Source organism: Nelumbo nucifera, chromosome 1 (genome assembly GCF_055504915.1).
Source record: "Nelumbo nucifera cultivar China Antique chromosome 1, China Antique-T2T, whole genome shotgun sequence".
NCBI classification, from domain to species: domain Eukaryota; kingdom Viridiplantae; phylum Streptophyta; class Magnoliopsida; order Proteales; family Nelumbonaceae; genus Nelumbo; species Nelumbo nucifera.
This window is the reverse complement of record NC_142649.1, coordinates 158,333,001-158,350,206: the sequence shown is the minus strand read 5'-3', so window position 1 is coordinate 158,350,206 and position 17,206 is coordinate 158,333,001. Positions and strand designations below refer to the sequence as shown.

Below are 17,206 nucleotides of genomic sequence, written 5' to 3'. Positions count from 1 at the left end.
GGTGAGGCTCGTTCTTCGCCTTGTTCCGCGGGCCGCTCCAGATCGAGGTCGCAGGCCGCCTTGGTCTTTCCCTTTAGGGTGGCAACGTAGCACTTGCGGGACTCGAGCTGGTCGCACCGCGCTACCCCCACACCGAAGTCCGTAGGTAACTTCATGGCCAAATAGTAGGTGGAGACCACCGCCCGCAGGATATGCGTGATTGGCCGCCCTATTATGGCATTGTATGGGGAGGGGGTCGCGACCACCAGGAAGTCGTGGTTGAGTCTGACCGCACAAGGCCACGTGCCGACTTCCACAAGCACCGTTATTTTTCCAAGGGGCCTGACTTCCTCTCCGCTGAAGCCCACTAGGGGAGTGCTTGCGGGCCTTAGTTCGCTCCTCGGTAGCTGTAGCCGATCAAATGCCGATTTGAAGAGGATGTCCGTCGAGCTGCCCGAATCTACGAGTACGCGCCTAACCTCGAAGTCGCTGATCCTTAGTTTAATGACAATCGCGTCATCGTGAGGATAGCGAACTCCTCGCGCATCGTCTTCTGTGAAGAGGATTGGCTCCTCGGTCTTTGGCCTTTTCGGAGGGTTCCGCTCCTCGAGGACCGCTTCGCGAACTGAAGTCCGGGCTGCCGCCGATGTACACCCCGCTACCACCGAACCTCCCACAATTACATGGATGGTTCCCCGAATTGGCCTCTCTGCCGGAGGCTATCGCTGCATCAGTTCGGCAAGCCTGCTGCTAGTTTCGTGGGCGTCTTTTTCGTGCTCGCCTGGCCGATCCGCTTTATTGCTATTATTGTTGTGCTGTACAAAGTTTCTTAAGTATCCGCGACGGATGAGCCCCTCTATTTCGTCTCGGAGGTTATTGCACTGCTCAGTACTGTGACCATGGTCCCTATGGAAACTACAATACAAATTCTTGTTTCTTTCGTTCGGATTTCCCTTTAGGCGAGGTGGCCATTTCACGTACGGGGCATCCTTAATCGTCATTAGGATCTCGGTCCGCCTCGTGTTCAGTGGCGTGTAATCCGTCCAAACTGGCAGGGGAGCTCGGAACGACTGGTTCGGTTTTGGGTCCCGGGCCGGGTTTTTTCGGTTGGCTAAGTTAGAGGGCTCGCCATCCCTCTTTCTTTTCTCGTTTCCGCCCTCGGTTCATTGGTTGATTTCCTCCTCAGTTCTCATGAACTTGTCCGCGAGCTTGAGGAACTCGGCCACGGTCGCGGGCTGGTTCGCTACCATGTGCCATTTGAACTCCTTGTGCGTCACCCCTCTTTTTGCTACGGCGAGCTGCACCGCGGGGTCTAACCGCGGTATCTGTAAGCATGCTTCATTGAATCGTTTGATGTAGCCCCGTATGGATTCTCCTTCCCTTTGGACTACCCCGAAGATGCTTTCCTCTGCTCTAGGGCACCGTTTGCTGGTGACAAAGTGTGCAGTGAAGACCTGCACGAACTGAGCCCAACACTTTATCGACCCGGGGGCCAGGTTCCTGTACCAAGTGCGGGCTACCCCCTTAAGGGTGGTGGTGAAAGCCACGCACATGCATGATTCGCTGGCTCTGGCGAGGTGCATTTGGGACTGGAAAGCGTCCACGTGGTCGTTGGGGTCGAAGGACCCGTCATACTTGTCTAGAGGCGGGAGCTTGAAATCTCTGGGCAAGGGGACTACCAGGAGTTCTGATGCGAGGGGGGAAGGAACTGAAAGAATCGGGGCAACTCCTACCTCGTCCGAGCTCGTCTCGCCTTTGCCTCTGAGCTCTGACAGGACGCGGGTGGCGGTTCGTCGACCTCAACGGCGCCTTCACTGCTGAGTGGGCCTTGTACTGGCGCTGCTGGCCTCCGTGTTGCCGAGCTCGATGGGCTAGGAGTGCTGGTAGTCCGCTGCTGCCAGTGCGCCGAATCGGTTTTCCACCAGTGGGGACTCCGGTTTGGAGCCCCGAGGTGCCGATCTCGCGAGCGAGGTTCCCGATCTGCCTGCGAGCTGCGAGGCGGGGATGACTTTTCTTTCTCTCCGGCCTGGGGACGAGGCCTGACTGTTTGGGGGGTTCTGGGGCCTGGAGGCCTTTCCTTGGTGGAGGCGCCCATCCTGCGGAGAGGCCTTTACCGGCTTTGGAGCAGGGTGGCGAGGTGGAAGTAGTGGTTGGTTCGGTGGTAGTTGGGGGAACTGCTGTTGATAGTGGTACTGGGAGAGGTTGTGCAACACTTGGTGCTGGTGAAGCTGGTGTTGCTGGAATTGTTGCATCTGGGCTTGCATTGCCCGCATGCACTGCATTAGGTCGTCCAACCGATTTTGGCTAGCTGCCAGGGGGACGGCGGTTGGTTCAGTGAAGGTAGTCTCGATGGGGAGAGGAAAGGGGATGTTTGCGGCAGGTAGGTTTACAGGCACCACTGCTTGTGGCGTATTCAGATTGGGAATTCTGTCCACCGAGAGGGGGATGGTGAACTGCCCAACACACACCACGGGAACTTGAGGCTGTTCCCCGGTGGTGTTTGTCTTTGTGCCGCGTCCGGCGTTGCTGGAAAAGGCCATGAGTATTGAGTTTTTCAAAGAAGAAGAACGGGGTACGAGAGTTTTGGAGGGAGGCCTTTTGAAGCGTTCCCACAGACGGCGCCAATTGATGATGCACAATCCGGCTGATCTTAGCTGTCAACGATCTTGCCTCTAAACCGGGTGGCAAGGACCTGAAACGGAGGGAGAAGAGAGGCTCCGGGGAGAACCCGACGTAAGGGCTCCGAAGCTTAAGTTAGAGTCTTTCGAAGGCAAGATAGACCAGATAGCGCAAAAGTTAGCCTACCTCGTTTCTAGGGGGTAGGAGCTTTTTATAACCACCTCGTGCACTCACTTCCAGGCTTCCGTCAGATCGGGCATGATTACTTCTGAACTCCTGCCTGTTCGGATGTCATTTCCTCTGGCCGGACAGAACCGCCACTTCTCCTTTTGTCGGAGCCGTCTCTGCGGCTAGTAACGACGGTGGCAGGTGGCGGTAGCAGGAGGCCGTTTGAAGTGCGGCTGTCAGGCGTCAGATCCCAAATCGGTCAGGTGTGTCGCCCTTGGATACGGACGTCCTTGGCGTCAGGTACGTTTGGTCAGCCTGGTGTTTCGGAAGCGAAGTGTTGGAGTGAGCGAGATGTCTTGAGTTCGGTTTGGGGAGTGTTCCGAGCTGCCATGGGCCAGCTCGGGTCACAGCTTTGCGAGGCTTGGGGCCCAATATAGTTTGTGCTCCTTGCAGGGAGCTCGGGTTCTCAATAGGGAGCTCGGGTTCTTAATAGGGAGCTCGGACTCTTAATAGGGAGCTCGCTCTTAATAGGGAGCTCAGACTCTTAATAGGGAGCTCGGACTCCCAGTAGGGAGCTCGGGCTCCTAGTAGGGCGGTCTGGAGTTTGGGCTCAGTAGTGAGCTTGAACTTGCTTTCGGTGTTCGCTTTGGGCGCTCTATTGTCCTGAGTTGCTTGTTTTTGCCACGTGTCGGGTGATTACGAGGTCGGGCCAAATTCCCCTTCATCAAAAATGATAAAAACTCCCGTTTTATACATCAATGTTCGCCCGTGAATTGGCATCAATTCCGTTTTGGCAACTTCCCCAACTGCACTTTGGCCCTAAAAATTCTGACCTGGGCTGAACCATCATTCTTTCAAAATATAACAAGTAGAAGCATATCAAAAGGCATAATGCACAGTTTTTAGGTTTTCGGCCCCTGCCCAATTTCTGCTTCCAATGGGAGTGCTGAATTGAGCCTTCTTTATAGGGTGTTGGGACTTGGGAGCGGGCCCTCGACCCAAGTCCAATCTTTAGTATCAGCCAATTCAATATGGGAAATTAAAAAGAGAATTGGGCCCCTATGGCCCATTGAACATTGTTGTATAATTTAAAGGGTAAATTGTTGAAACTTCCCTTGAAGCTTTCTGCCTGTTGCTGAAACTTCTTCTAAAGTTTGGTAATTGCAATCACATCTTCTAAAATTTAGAATCTTCTAAAAAGAAGCATGAAAATGTCCAAGGTATCTATTTAATTACTTTTGGCCAAAATGTCCAGGTAATTGCATTTACCTAGGGGTAAATAACTTACCAAAAAGCGAACGGGACCCAAAAAGAAAAAAAAAAGGTTGTATGTTGAAATAGGGGGAAAGGCAAGAAGAGGAGATAGTTGCCCCTCCTACAATTGAGATTTGAAGAGTGACTAATCAAACAGAATGCTATAATTAATTCTCATTTCCTTTTTGGTGCTTTTCAAGTAGGTGTTTGGCATCGGTGCTAGGAACACAACATCATGTTGGACATGCCTGGGTTGTAAAAGGGTGCTTATTTTTTGTTTGGAAGTGGTGCTATCGCATAGATTGTTTTCTGGGAAAACAGCATTGGTTTTGCTTGGCACCAGTGCTAAAGAATCGTTTTCAGCATTGGTCATATTATCCAACATCTAAGATGATGCCACATTGATACCATATCATTGCACTGCTGACAACAATGGACTGTTTTCTGAGAAAACATTGAATTTTCTATATTAGAAAATTTGTTTTTATTTTGAAAACCACTATTTTATTGGTTTCAAAAACATGTATTATTTTTTAAAACAAAACCAACTTTTTTTTTTACTTTGAAAACAATAACAGAATTTAAGAACATAGTTTTTTTTTTTTGATGATATGACGATTCCAAAAACAAATGAAAAAAAAAACATTCATATTGTAGAACTCCTCGTAAGTTTTAAAACCTTCAAATTCTTTAAATTCTAAGAATTAGGAACTTCTATCGAGTTTAAATAGTAGTAGCAGGTGTGAAATAATGGTGAACAGATGGTGATCATCACCTGTAAATGTTAATGCTTTTAATACTCTGAACCTCGGTATAAAGTAGTTCAGATTGTTAGCCATTGGGGTCAGGAAACCTGCTTTGTTGGATCCAAATATAAATATGCATGGATAGGTATTTCCTAGGGGTGCAATCCGGGTTGACCCGAATAAGCATTTTACAATTTACACTGATAAGCTCATTCAAATTGTGACAAAAAAAGCCCAACCCAATCCTGTTCAAGTTGCTCTCCCAGCACGGTTCTAAAAACCGGAGTAGACATGAAACTACTTTGGACCAATTCTTGGATTGAACGGTCCGAAACAGATAGTCCATTCTGATTTAAAAAGTAAAAATAATTAAAATAAAAAAAAAAGCGGTCAAAAAAACATTGTTCAAGTCGATAGGGTGACGATTAAACCACTTGGATCAGCGAATTGACCGATTCTCGAGTCAACCGGTCCAGTTTTCAAAACCATACTCCCTAGTACATCCGTAATGGATTCAGGTTATGAACTTAGGGTGTCCATGCATTATACGGGTCGAACCCGACCCGGATTGGTTTGACCTGAGTCCATCTTCATGGTAGAACCGTAGAATCCACAGTGGTCCATGTAGTGTGCTTTCGCGGTGGGCTTTATCATGTGCACCACAACAATGCCTCCACAAATGATGGGATCAGATGGTCTCATTCAATGTAACCAACTCTTCTTCCTCTTTAGTCCCTTTTGAGTTTTAAACTGGACACATTATCACGTTAACAACGACAAAGATTGTGTATCTACCGGTATTTATCACAATCATTGATGGCTTTCGTGTCCAATGAAACAGTGCAGGCACCGTTCTTCAATTGTTTTTTTCTTTTTGGCTTCTTAGGTAAATATCCATGAATCCAAGACTAAGCAATTTCATGTTTCCGTCTACATCATCCTTCCCTTTTCTCCATATATGGCATACACGTCCCCCCACATGCTCACACATTGTGTCACGCGAGTTCATTACACGCGCTTACTTCTCATGCTCAGTAATCTCTCCATGAACCGAAAGATAAAAATTAAAAAAGAAAAAAGAAAAAAGAAAAATAATTTTATCAGAAAAAAAAAATTGAGAGAGAAATCTCTCTCTTCTCTGTCTTTTCTCTCTTCAATGTTCTATATATAAACCTCGTTAAACCCTCCAAGCTTCAATGCCCTTCTTCTCGTTTTTTTCAGAAGAAGAAAATGGTGAAGTTCTCCAAGGAGCTTGAAGCTCAGCTGATTCCCGAATGGAAGGATGCCTTCGTGAATTACTGGCAACTGAAGAAAAACGTGAAGAAGATTAAGCTTAAGCTTTCCAGAAAAGCAGAGGAAATCCAAGAGAAACATGAGTATGGGTTCTCCGTCTTGGATCCCATTCTAAGCATTGCGAAGAAAATCTCTACAAGATTTCCTAGCAGCGGTGTCCAAACCGAGATAATTCAGGTAGAAAACTACGTGAATATAGTATTAGACAGATGGATCTTGGATTTTACAAGGAGCTTTTCTATTCGTATTTCAGTTTTCGATATTTTTCTCCTTTAATTACATCTCACGGATATTTCGTCAGATTCCTTTTAGTGCTTTGTTCGGTTTCCAATAACGTGTTTTAAGTAATTTCCCTGAAGGGTCGATAGGTTTCATCAGATTTCAGTGTGTTTCGACTGTTTTGTTGGTTTTCTTGTAATGGGGTCAGGTTTTCCGGCAAGTTGAAAACAGAGAAATATCTGAAGCTTTCGAGCTTAATTAGATTTTTCATTTGTCTGTTTTCTTCTTCCTTTCCAGCTTTTCCGTAAGAAAAAAGCAACCACATATATCATGTTGAGAGACAAATCGTAGCTCCCCTTCGTTCGTCCTCTTTTCCATATTTTCCACGTTTGAGTTAGGTTTTTCGCTTTCTCCTTTCTGTCTGGTTTTTCTCTTCTGTTTCGGTTATCTCGCTTTATCTTACGCGTGGGACATGCTTAGAGACCAGAACGTTTGTCAGTTAACCGATTACATGTAACGATTCTTCCGGTCCTTTTCGCCGGAAAAGGAGAATCTCCGGTCACTTTCGGCGAGATTCATTAGTTTAGAATCTACTCCCAAAATGTTCAAGCCCAAAAGTCGCCCGGAAAGTCATAAACGTCGTCGAGCCCCGGCAAAGTTGTCACTTTTCAGCCTTGTTCTCTCTCTCTCTCTCTCTCTCTCTCTTTGCGTCAAAACGGACATGCATAGAAAAACCGTTGATAATCACGAAATCATCGTGAGTGAGAAGAAGAAATGAGACCCATTTAAAATCAAGTTTTTCACAAATATTAGGGAACTAATAAACTAATTAAAACATAGTAGTTTTTTAATTCTTCTATTTTTTTACTATAGGTGAGAAATAAAAATAGAGGAGGAGATGAAGAGGATATCTACCAAACGGAACTTGTTCAGTTATTCTCAGAGGAAGATGAGGTAAACTCTTTGCTTTATTGAAATTTGTATGATTTCTTGAGCTTTGCATTTGAATTTAAGCAAACCCATAAAATAGTTCTCAATGGAAATAAATGGTTTTATCTGGATTTATCTTCTGGCTATCTGAGTGTTTGTTTTTGTTTTCTCTTATGGGGTTGAATAGGTGAAGGAGTTCTTTAGCTGTTTGGATGAAGAACTAAACAAAGTGAACCAGTTCTACAGAACCAAAGAAAGTGAATTCATAGAGAGAGGAGAACTCCTCAACAAACAGCTACGTATTCTCCTTGAACTGAAGCAAATTCTTAATGACCGTCGCCGGAAGAATCTTCAGTCGAGATTGGAAGGCGGAACGCTTCCTCGCTCCAACTCCTCATCGGTTCGGAGCTCCAACCATTCAGGTCAATTTTCTTTTCTTTCTCTTCACGTTTTAAATCTAGTTTTCAAGAGCTAACCCGAGGAAAGAGAATGATACTGAATCCTTCTTACGCAGAGTTCTATACTGAATCCGATGAGACGCCGCCGGAGACCCCTGCACCGGACGAGATAATTGCGGCACTGGAGAGGAACGGCGTTAACTTTATAGGGTCGCCGGCTAGAACAAAGACAAAGAAAGGGAAACCGAAGATGTCAATGAGGATCGATATTCCGGCAACAACTCCAACACGCGCAATCACAGCAGTTACGTCGATGATTTGGGAGGATCTAGTGAACAATCCTAAGAAAGAAGGCGTAGGAGACTTCTTTAACAGAAAGAAGATCCAGTGTGCAGAAAAGATGATCAGAGGAGCTTTTGTGGAGCTCTACAGAGGGCTGGGTCTACTGAAAACTTACAGGTGAAGACCACTCTGACCTCTGTGGGTAATAACTGATAATTTGGCACCATGAGAACTGGTGAAGTTTCACGTTAAGGGTAAAATGGTCATAAAAAATCATGACTGTTTCACGTAACCACGTAAAGCTCTCCATTCTTACTAATTGCCTAAATGGGTGAACGGAAGTTTACCAGCTGCCACAGAGTCACGGGTCTATTAGAAGGTTAAATCTGCCATTTTGCAATTCTCATCTGGTAAATGACTTTCTTGCCCGTGAAATAGGGTCAATATCAGGGAAGTTGGCCTTCGTTATAAGTTCCCATCACACATTGGTTAAACGAGTTGTAAGACGGAAATTTTTGGGAATTAGTTGAAGTTTTTAATTAAGTTGTGTTTGTGACTTCTTGTGCACTTTTTTTTATATTCCATCTAAATTAATGAGAGACTGACTTATTACACTTTTGCTGTATTTGGCAGCTCACTGAATATGGTGGCTTTCACAAAGATACTTAAGAAGTTCGACAAGGTAAGGTCATCCATTAACACCCAACCAAACACAAATTAAACCAAGAATATCAAAGGGCAGTTTGGTCATTGAAAGGATGATATGATCTTACTTATACTGCTCAATTTCAATAATAATAGCAACAATAACAATAATAATAATAATAATAATAATAATAATAATAATAATAATAATAATAATAATAATATGATTTGAATATTATCATAGGTTGTAAAAAATTAAACCAGACCAAATTCGACTGATTGACCCAGGATCACAGATGAAAACCGGCTTTAGAAAAAATGAACCGGTTGGTTGAACTGGTTAAACCAAAAAAGGAATTAGGACTACTACCATTTGGGGTCAGTTACTTTTCTGGCTTTCTTTTCATCTAGAAGAATAATTAAGCCGGGAAAATCTATTTTCCTTAAGGAAAACATCTATAAGCTTTCACATGAAGAGTATGAAATTCTAACAAGCATCACTATCTATATATAGTTTGATGCAGAAGTAATTAAGGAAGAGTTTCGTTTCTTTCAGAAATGAATTATTTGATGAATTGAGAAAGACAATTTTGTAACGGAATTACTTTTAACAGGTGGCCAACCAACAAGCTTCAGGGAGCTATTTGAGAGCAGTGAAGAGATCACATTTCATCAGCTCCGACAAGGTATGGTGTAGCATTAGATGCCTTCATCTCATACGCATATTCTAACGTACGCGTGGTGAGTAGACACGCACCACATGCCACATGTCTCCGATTTCCTTCACAGGAATATGGAATTCATTTCACGAGCTCCAACTCAGACCAGTGCTTCCAAAAAGCAATTAAAGATGCGCATTGTACACCATACCAAAATACATAAATAAAAAAATAAATATATCCCCATAAGCAAGGAGAAGGAATGAAGGACGGATTATAATCGTAATCTGTGTCCTTGTCATCGGCATAGATTCGACGACAATGTCCATCAATCTGAACCATCCATTAATTAATTCTGGATCATCCAATCATCCCCATCAATCTTAATAACCATCTTATGCCCTGGGGGTGCTTCTTCCAACTTTTATTATTTATATATATATATATATATATATATATATATATATATATATATATATATATGTTATAGCTTTTTGTCTTTGACAGAAAAAGAAAAATTAAAAGATAAACATACTTTGAGCTAAAATTTATCATGTAAATAATATTTCTAATATTCTGAAAGTATCTTATATATCTATCTATTTCTTTTATCTTCCCTGTTTATATTCTTTTAGATAAGATAGCCATGATCCCTGTCATGTCTGTATATATAAAAGCACCCATCTTCTATTCCATGCAAAATTATTTTTTCTTTTTTTAAAATTTTTATACCGATCTCACAGGCACATCTCACCATGGGAATATCTTCTATGAATAAATGTACAAATATGAGAGATATTCCTAATGTAAAGTTAGTATGAAGTGACCTATTTAAGGAGCTAGCAGATTCCAAATCTACATTAGACCTAATTAGTGGGTTAATGGTATCAGGATACATGTGCTGCACCTGCAGCCTGCAGGCCCATTGGCACTCACTAAACGAAGAACATACACTTTAAAGGGTTTAAATCCATGCACGTTTTCATGAAAGAAGCCTTGCTAAGTGATCAATTGAACTATTGGGTTACCCGCAGTCAACTGGAAGCCCAATTCTCAAATTTATGACCAACTCATGCCAAGTTGGTTGATAAGACCTCTCACTGGTTGTAGCGGAGACTTGGGTATAGGTATGGGGGTGGGTAGTAGGCCACGTCCATTTTATAGTCTCATAAAAAAACACTTGAATTATAATAAATGTGCATAATAATAATAATTTATAGGATAATTAGTCTTATTCTGACTGAATTATATATTGATGTGTATGGGTGAAGGTGGTAAGACTGGCGGATGAAGTGGAGTCCATATTCACAAAGCACTTCGCCAACAACGACAGGAAAAAAGCAATGAAGTTTCTGAGGCCCCAACAGCAGAAAGAATCTCACATGATTACCTTTTTTGTCGGTAACTCCCACTATTTTAACTAGCTACTCTCTCTCTGCACTAAACAAACAAACAACTTCAATATTCCGAATTAGATCCTTCCAACGCTTATTCACAGCAACTGCCCTCACTCGCATACTCTCTTCCATTCATTTTGTCTCGGTGAAGCCGATGATGATGCCCCTTTTAGGTATCGAGCTATGGGTAGATACCCGGACCCGAATAAGCGCACAACCAGGCGGGTTATTGGGTTCATATTTGCTTTTCACCAATCGCCATCACAGAGTGGAAATGGGCTTGGTGAGTTGGCAGTTGGGAAATCACTTACTGCTTTAGGAATTATGACCATAGGTCATAGTCCGCGTCAGCTTGATTAAAAGGGCTCACATCCACTCTGATCATGCGGGCCTAATCACCCCTGACTATGACGGTATGGGAATTCATTATCCGTACATGCACTAGCTGAATCCTTGCCATTCAATTTCAGTGGGCCACCACTGGGTATAGGATTGCCATTTGCTTAATAGGAGGGTGAATTTCTGTCGTCACTTTGGGATTTGGGAATTGATTCCTACCTAGACCTCGCAATTGGGTTGAGTTCGGTTTGGGTGAAGACTGAATACACTTAGGGTTGATTTCGGGTTGGGTCGGCAAATACTAAACTCTAACTCTAAATGTTTGGGTTAAGATTGACCCACGGGTCAATTTGGATCATTCAAAAAAAAGTGAAATTTTATAAAATAAAGAAAAAAATATAATAAAATGCTAAAATTAAAAGAATTAATCTTAAAAAACCAAAAATAAAATATAAAACTTGAATATTTAACAATTCGAAAAATAAACAATAAAGAATAAATGATAAATAGTAATAATTAAAGAGTGAAATTTTCTAATAATATATAAAGTCTCAATTAGACTTAACAATCGGGTTAGCAGATTGACCCATGATCCAATCCAATTCAACCCAGTTTTTTCCCGGGCTGGGTCAGATCGGGTCATTCTTAAATTCAGATAGTTATATATGAAACCCTAACCTATTTTGTCGGATTGGGTTGGATCAACTTTTTGCCAGGTCTATTCCTACCTGACACCAATCCACTGGTTAAATGCTGCCCTTCATCTGAGGGGCCCTTCCTTACCAATTAGAGAAATCCAAATCTATGATCCAGTGGTCAACATGTGAAATGGTTTTGATGCATGGATGGGTATCTGGGTGGGGGCCCAACGAAAATCAAGTAAGAAAAGAATGAGGGAATTCACGTTGATTGCTGAAGCTTCTTATCTGCACCGTTGGTTGCAGGGCTGTTTACGGGTTGTTTTGTAACGCTGTTCGGTGTGTATGCAATCTTGGCTCACTTGTCTGGTATGTTCTCTGCTACATCGGAAGTTGGATATATAGAAACCGTCTACCCCGTTTTCAGGTATCGGGATTGATTCCAAATCTTCTATTTATACTTTTGTTTTATTATAATTTCACAAATATCATCCTTTTTTTTTACCTAACTTGATCGTGGGGTTTATCGAACAATCCAAACCCGGCTGGCTCAGCCCAAATTGGGCTTGGATTTTTGCTGGGCCGGGCCTGGGCCTAAATCCCTGGGCTTTTTGCTTTTCAGGCTGGGCCCAGGCCTGGTCCTTAGATAGTCCGAGCCCAAACCGTCTTTAACCCAATTACTGCTTGTGCTAATAAATAATAAATAGGTTTAGGACATTGGGCGTTTATTTATTGTCGCACGAACCCAAGAGTACAAAATTTTACTCTGGGCAGGGCCTAGGTTGGACACAAATCGGGCTTGACATCAAGCTCAGTCCGGGCTTAAGCTTTAGGCCCAAGGCCCATGACTGATGGTTGGGCTCAGTCCGACCTGAAGCCACTCCAACCCAAATGGGCCAAACATGGGATAGCAAACTGACCCACCCCATTGTGTGAGGGCCCACTTGGACTCTCACAGTGTTCCTGTTGTATATTGTTGATACAGAGAAGTTATTTTTTGTGCAGCATGATTGCTTTGCTCAGCTTGCACCTGTTCATGTATGGGTGCAACCTTTTCATGTGGAAGAGCACCCGGATCAACTACAACTTCATATTTGAATTCAATCCAAGCACAGCTCTCAAGTATAGAGATGCCTTCTTGATCTGCACCTCCTTTATGACAACGGTGGTGGGGGCCATGGTCATCCACCTCCTCTTAAGATCCAACGGTTTCTCACCAAGCCAAGTGGATACCATCCCTGGGGTTCTCCTTCTGGTGAGATGTTACTACTCCACTTTTATTAATGCTTGCTTTAGTTTTCACCATCAAGTGTTAGTTCTCCAGATACTTTGATTGTCATAGATTACAGACAGACTTTGAATCACAGAAGAAATTTCACTTAATTTGGTAGAGAAGAAAAGTCTGCAACTAAATTGTAGCTAGCCAGAGGATTTGTTTTGGTATGTGATGTCTCGACCCAAGAAACTCAATTCTCTTTTGTTGCAAACTTTGAAGCCACAAGGTGAAATTTGAGGTTGCATTCTTTTTCTGAACACTGGAAAAGTTGTCTCTTTACTGACCCAATCACATCTTCCCCCAGTCATTTCTTTTTGGTGCCACCCCATTAAGACACGGTTGAAATCAGGTATACTCTAGCCCAACAACCAGTTTCACTGAGAAAACAGAGTTCTCTAGACACCCTTCTTACTTGCTTTAATGCAGAACTTTTTGATTGTATGTTAAATTAATGCAGTAAGATATTTAAGGAGACATGGACTCATGACCTGGGACACATTGGATACAGAGATACCTATTAAAAACTACATCTTTTGTAATGCATTGGTGTATTAATCAGTGTTTGAACTTGTGGCTAACTCTTCAGTGTTCCATTTTCAGCTTTATACAGGCTTGCTTATATGCCCATTCAATATTTTCTACCGCTCAACTCGTTACAGTTTTCTTCGAGTTATGCGGAACATTATATTTTCTCCATTTTATAAGGTATGCTGCTTCTATTTTTCAAAAAATTTCATTGTTTATCATGGCCTGGTATCTGCATAAATGCTCAAATATGGTACTGAAAGAATCTTGTGATCTGGCATGTGACAATTTTCAGGTTTTGATGGTAGATTTCTTCATGGCTGACCAATTAACTAGCCAGGTAATGTCCCTCTACTATAAGCTCAGCTAATTTGAACAAGCATATTTATCACTTATTTAACCTAACAAATCAAAAATTTAGGACAGTATCAACAGAAATTATAATCATCACCTTCACCTAAGCCATTCCATTCTGTCCAGTGCCATATCTAGTGCTTCTCTAACAGTAAATGCTTCTTCAATTTTCATTCTCAGATTCCATTGCTAAGGCACATGGAGTCTACAGCCTGCTACATTATTGCCGGAAGCTTCAAAACTCACCAATATGAGACCTGCAATTCTAGCAAGCTATACAAGGAGCTTGCTTATGTTATCTCATTTTCACCATACTATTGGCGTGCCATGCAGGTATATGATCCAAGTTCTTTATGAAAGGTTCAATAAATGTCTGAAAATTTGCAATCTTGTTCTTCCACCAAAGAGAAATCTTGGCTCTAAATTCTATTGGAACTTTATGATTATTGAAATGTTGGCTAACATTTTGGTACACTGTCGTAACTTGTAAATACAAGTGTGCAAGAAGATGGTTTGATGAAGGTGATGTCAACCATTTGGCTAACTTGGGGAAGTACGTTTCTGCCATGCTGGCTGCTGGTGCCAGGCTAACATTTGCAATGCAGCCTACTCAACTATGGCTGGTCATGGTCATAATCACATCTTCCATAGCAACTGTTTATCAACTGTATTGGGATTTTGTTAAGGACTGGGGGCTTCTCAACCCAAAATCCAAAAATCCATGGCTTAGGGATGACCTGATCTTAAAGAACAAGTGCATCTACTATGTCTCAATTGTGAGTTTTTCTTCATACATTGATGCTTTATTTTCTGTCTTCCCAAATTGCAAATATATAATTTCTGAACAGAGCAATTTCTCTTCAACTGTAGGCCATAAATTTGGTGCTAAGACTTGTCTGGGTGGAGACTGTAATGCGCTTCAACTTGAAGACAGTTGAGTCTCGACTGCTAGACTTTTTCTTGGCTTCCCTAGAAGTAATTCGACGTGGACACTGGAATTTTTACAGGTACTTTAACTCACTCCTTTTGACTGTTGATAAGAAGAGAAGATATGGGAAACATCATTTTCCACTGTTAGCATTTTCTTTTGGAATATATAGCATAAACTGTGTTTGAATGACTGACAATTGAACCAAATCAAATACATTCAAAAACATAAGGTTTACAAGTTTGGTTATCATTTCACCCTTTAAGGAAAAATAGCCTATCTAATACATCAATTTACTTCGACTAAACAGGCTGGAGAATGAGCACTTGAACAATGCTGGCAAATTCAGGGCGGTGAAGGCAGTACCATTACCATTTTGCGAGATGGACACAGATTGCTGAAATTGTTTCTGGGGGAACTTGTACAGTAAATCTGGGACAAGAAGCAATTAACTATGGTGGATCGGAGTGCATGTTTTGCTCCAAAACTGCATGAGTTCTGACTCATCTTTTATCAAGAGACTAACTTAGTCTGAAATGCAAGGTTTCTTAATGCAGTGAAGAAGGGACAATCCAGATGAAGTTGTATCTCTTTTGTACATTTCGTTATTTGGGATTTGGTGCCAAATTGGATTCAGTGAGTGTATTATTTTGTGTTCAGAAAAGTTTGATGGAAGTGTTTTACATAAAAGAACAGCAGAACTTCCATGGTACGAATTCAAAACTGAATATCCTCAAGGAAAAGGTAAAAAAGGAAGTAAGCGAATCTATGGGAAGTATCCTTATTAGGAATCAGTGAACCTAATAATGCCATTACTGATGAACAAGTAGAAAAGCTTAAGGAAATATTCATGGGTAAGAAGAAAATAAAATAAAATATGAAAGCTGGTTAGGTCCTATACAAGGCTCAATTAAGAATATGTTATGACAGTAATATTGTTTTAGTGTTTCTATTTAGATATTAAGGGGGGCGTTCTACAACATGAATGTTTTTGTTTTCATTTGTTTTTGGAATCGCTACATCAGCAAAAAATACAAACAAACAAACAAAAACAAAAGCATGTTCTTGAATTCTGTTGTTGTTTTCAAAGGGAAAAACAAGTTGGTTTTGTTTTAAAAATAAATACATATGTTTTTAGAACCAACAATGTATTGGTTTTTAAAACAAAAACAAAATTTTTAGTATAGAAATTATATGATTTGTGGAACATGATGTTGAATAATCAAATGAAAACATGATTTTGAAATCAGATTCAATAACACGTTTTTGGTTTCAGTTTTGAAAACAAAAAATGCATAAACAACCAAGAGCATGTTTCTTGTGTTTTTGTTTTAAGAAACAATATGCTTGCAAACAAGATGGTTTTGATTTGTTTTCGGATCCAGCAACAAGAAAAACAATTCACATTGTAGAACGCCCCGCAAGTTTCTGAGAATAAGTTATTGCCATGTTAGCAGAGCGAGGACCCATAACATCATAAGTAAATATAATCGGGTTTCCTATAAGGAAGAAAACATTGAGGTTATATAACATCATCTTCCTAATTCTACACACAAGTCAACAAGAACAAAAAGGCTAAAAATGACCAAAAAAACTCATATTTTTTACTCTCTTCTTCCAATCCTGGTTATAATATGTCCATGAAGTTTATTTAATGGACCTCGCTAACCTGTTTCTTTGGTGCAATAGTATTGAACGGACCTTGAGGCCTCGTTCGCTTTTCGGTAAGTTACTTTGCACTTACTTGGGGTAAGTGTTTACTCACCCATGTAAGTGCATTTACCCATGTTCTTTTATTTCCTAGGTAAATAAGGCAATGGCCATTTTAGCCATACAAATTCATTATTAAAAGAGGCATTTTTGTCCCATTCAAGGTTTAATGACTTTCCCCCAGGTGGGAAAGTTATTTATCCACTTAGGAGATGGGTATCATTTGCAAAGGTAAGTGATACCCAAGAAAATAAACTTTCCCTGGTCGCCACATAAAACTGGAAAAAGAACATGGGTTTCTTGGTCAGTGGGAATCAAAATCCCATTGACCAACTTTCCCCCCTCTCAAACTCTAAAAAAAGAATGCCCCCTTAATGGTTCAACCCCATCATTCAATGCATTCAATTGTTATTATCATACTTTTATCATCTGTCATACTATAAGATCCATTTCCAACTTTGAGGTGGAAATTATTATTTCTTATTTTTCTTTTGGTGAAACAAAAGCAACAATTCTAATGCATGCAATAAATAGAGAACCATAAAAACACAAGCAATTTATTGTTAAGCAGCTCTCAAGTCCAAACAACTGAACACTATTTGCAATAGAGATGTAACTTTTGGAGCTTCCTTTAGCCACATTAAAGTATTGGTTTAATGTTTCACCATTTTGTAGCTTTTATTAGATGCTCCTAGATCATCAGAATTATGATTCATCAAAGCATGGTTTGTATCTTCTTTTATGTGCTCTTGTGCCAACATCTATGTAGCTCAACCCGCTGATAACTAAGAAGGCAGGAAGGAGGACATTGTGCATACTTACCCCTTCCCATGGCCATTGACTTCTT

The 17,206-nt window shown here is 41.4% G+C and overlaps 1 protein-coding gene across 1 annotated transcript; it reads left to right on the top strand.

Annotated features, from left to right (window-relative positions):
• Window positions 1–5,953: 5,953 nt before the first annotated feature.
• PHO1 (phosphate 1) lies at window positions 5,954–15,339 on the top strand. Its single transcript, XM_010266684.2, has 15 exons — window positions 5,954–6,236; window positions 7,152–7,232; window positions 7,396–7,630; window positions 7,723–8,065; window positions 8,522–8,570; window positions 9,148–9,219; window positions 10,464–10,593; window positions 11,873–11,993; window positions 12,572–12,821; window positions 13,443–13,547; window positions 13,663–13,707; window positions 13,902–14,054; window positions 14,219–14,497; window positions 14,592–14,728; window positions 14,960–15,339. The coding sequence occupies exons 1-15, from the start codon at window positions 5,997–5,999 to the stop codon at window positions 15,048–15,050; spliced, it is 2,331 nt and encodes a 776-aa protein (XP_010264986.1). The 5' UTR covers window positions 5,954–5,996; the 3' UTR covers window positions 15,051–15,339.
• Window positions 15,340–17,206: the final 1,867 nt, after the last annotated feature.

Coding starts and splice junctions, on each gene's coding strand:
- PHO1 (XM_010266684.2), top strand. CDS start 5,997: ATGGTGAAGTTCTCCAAGGAGCTTGAAGCTCAGCTGATTCCCGAATGG. Junction 8,571..9,147: donor TACTTAAGAAGTTCGACAAG/GTAAGGTCATCC, acceptor TACTTTTAACAG/GTGGCCAACCAACAAGCTTC. Junction 14,055..14,218: donor ACTATTGGCGTGCCATGCAG/GTATATGATCCA, acceptor TGTAAATACAAG/TGTGCAAGAAGATGGTTTGA.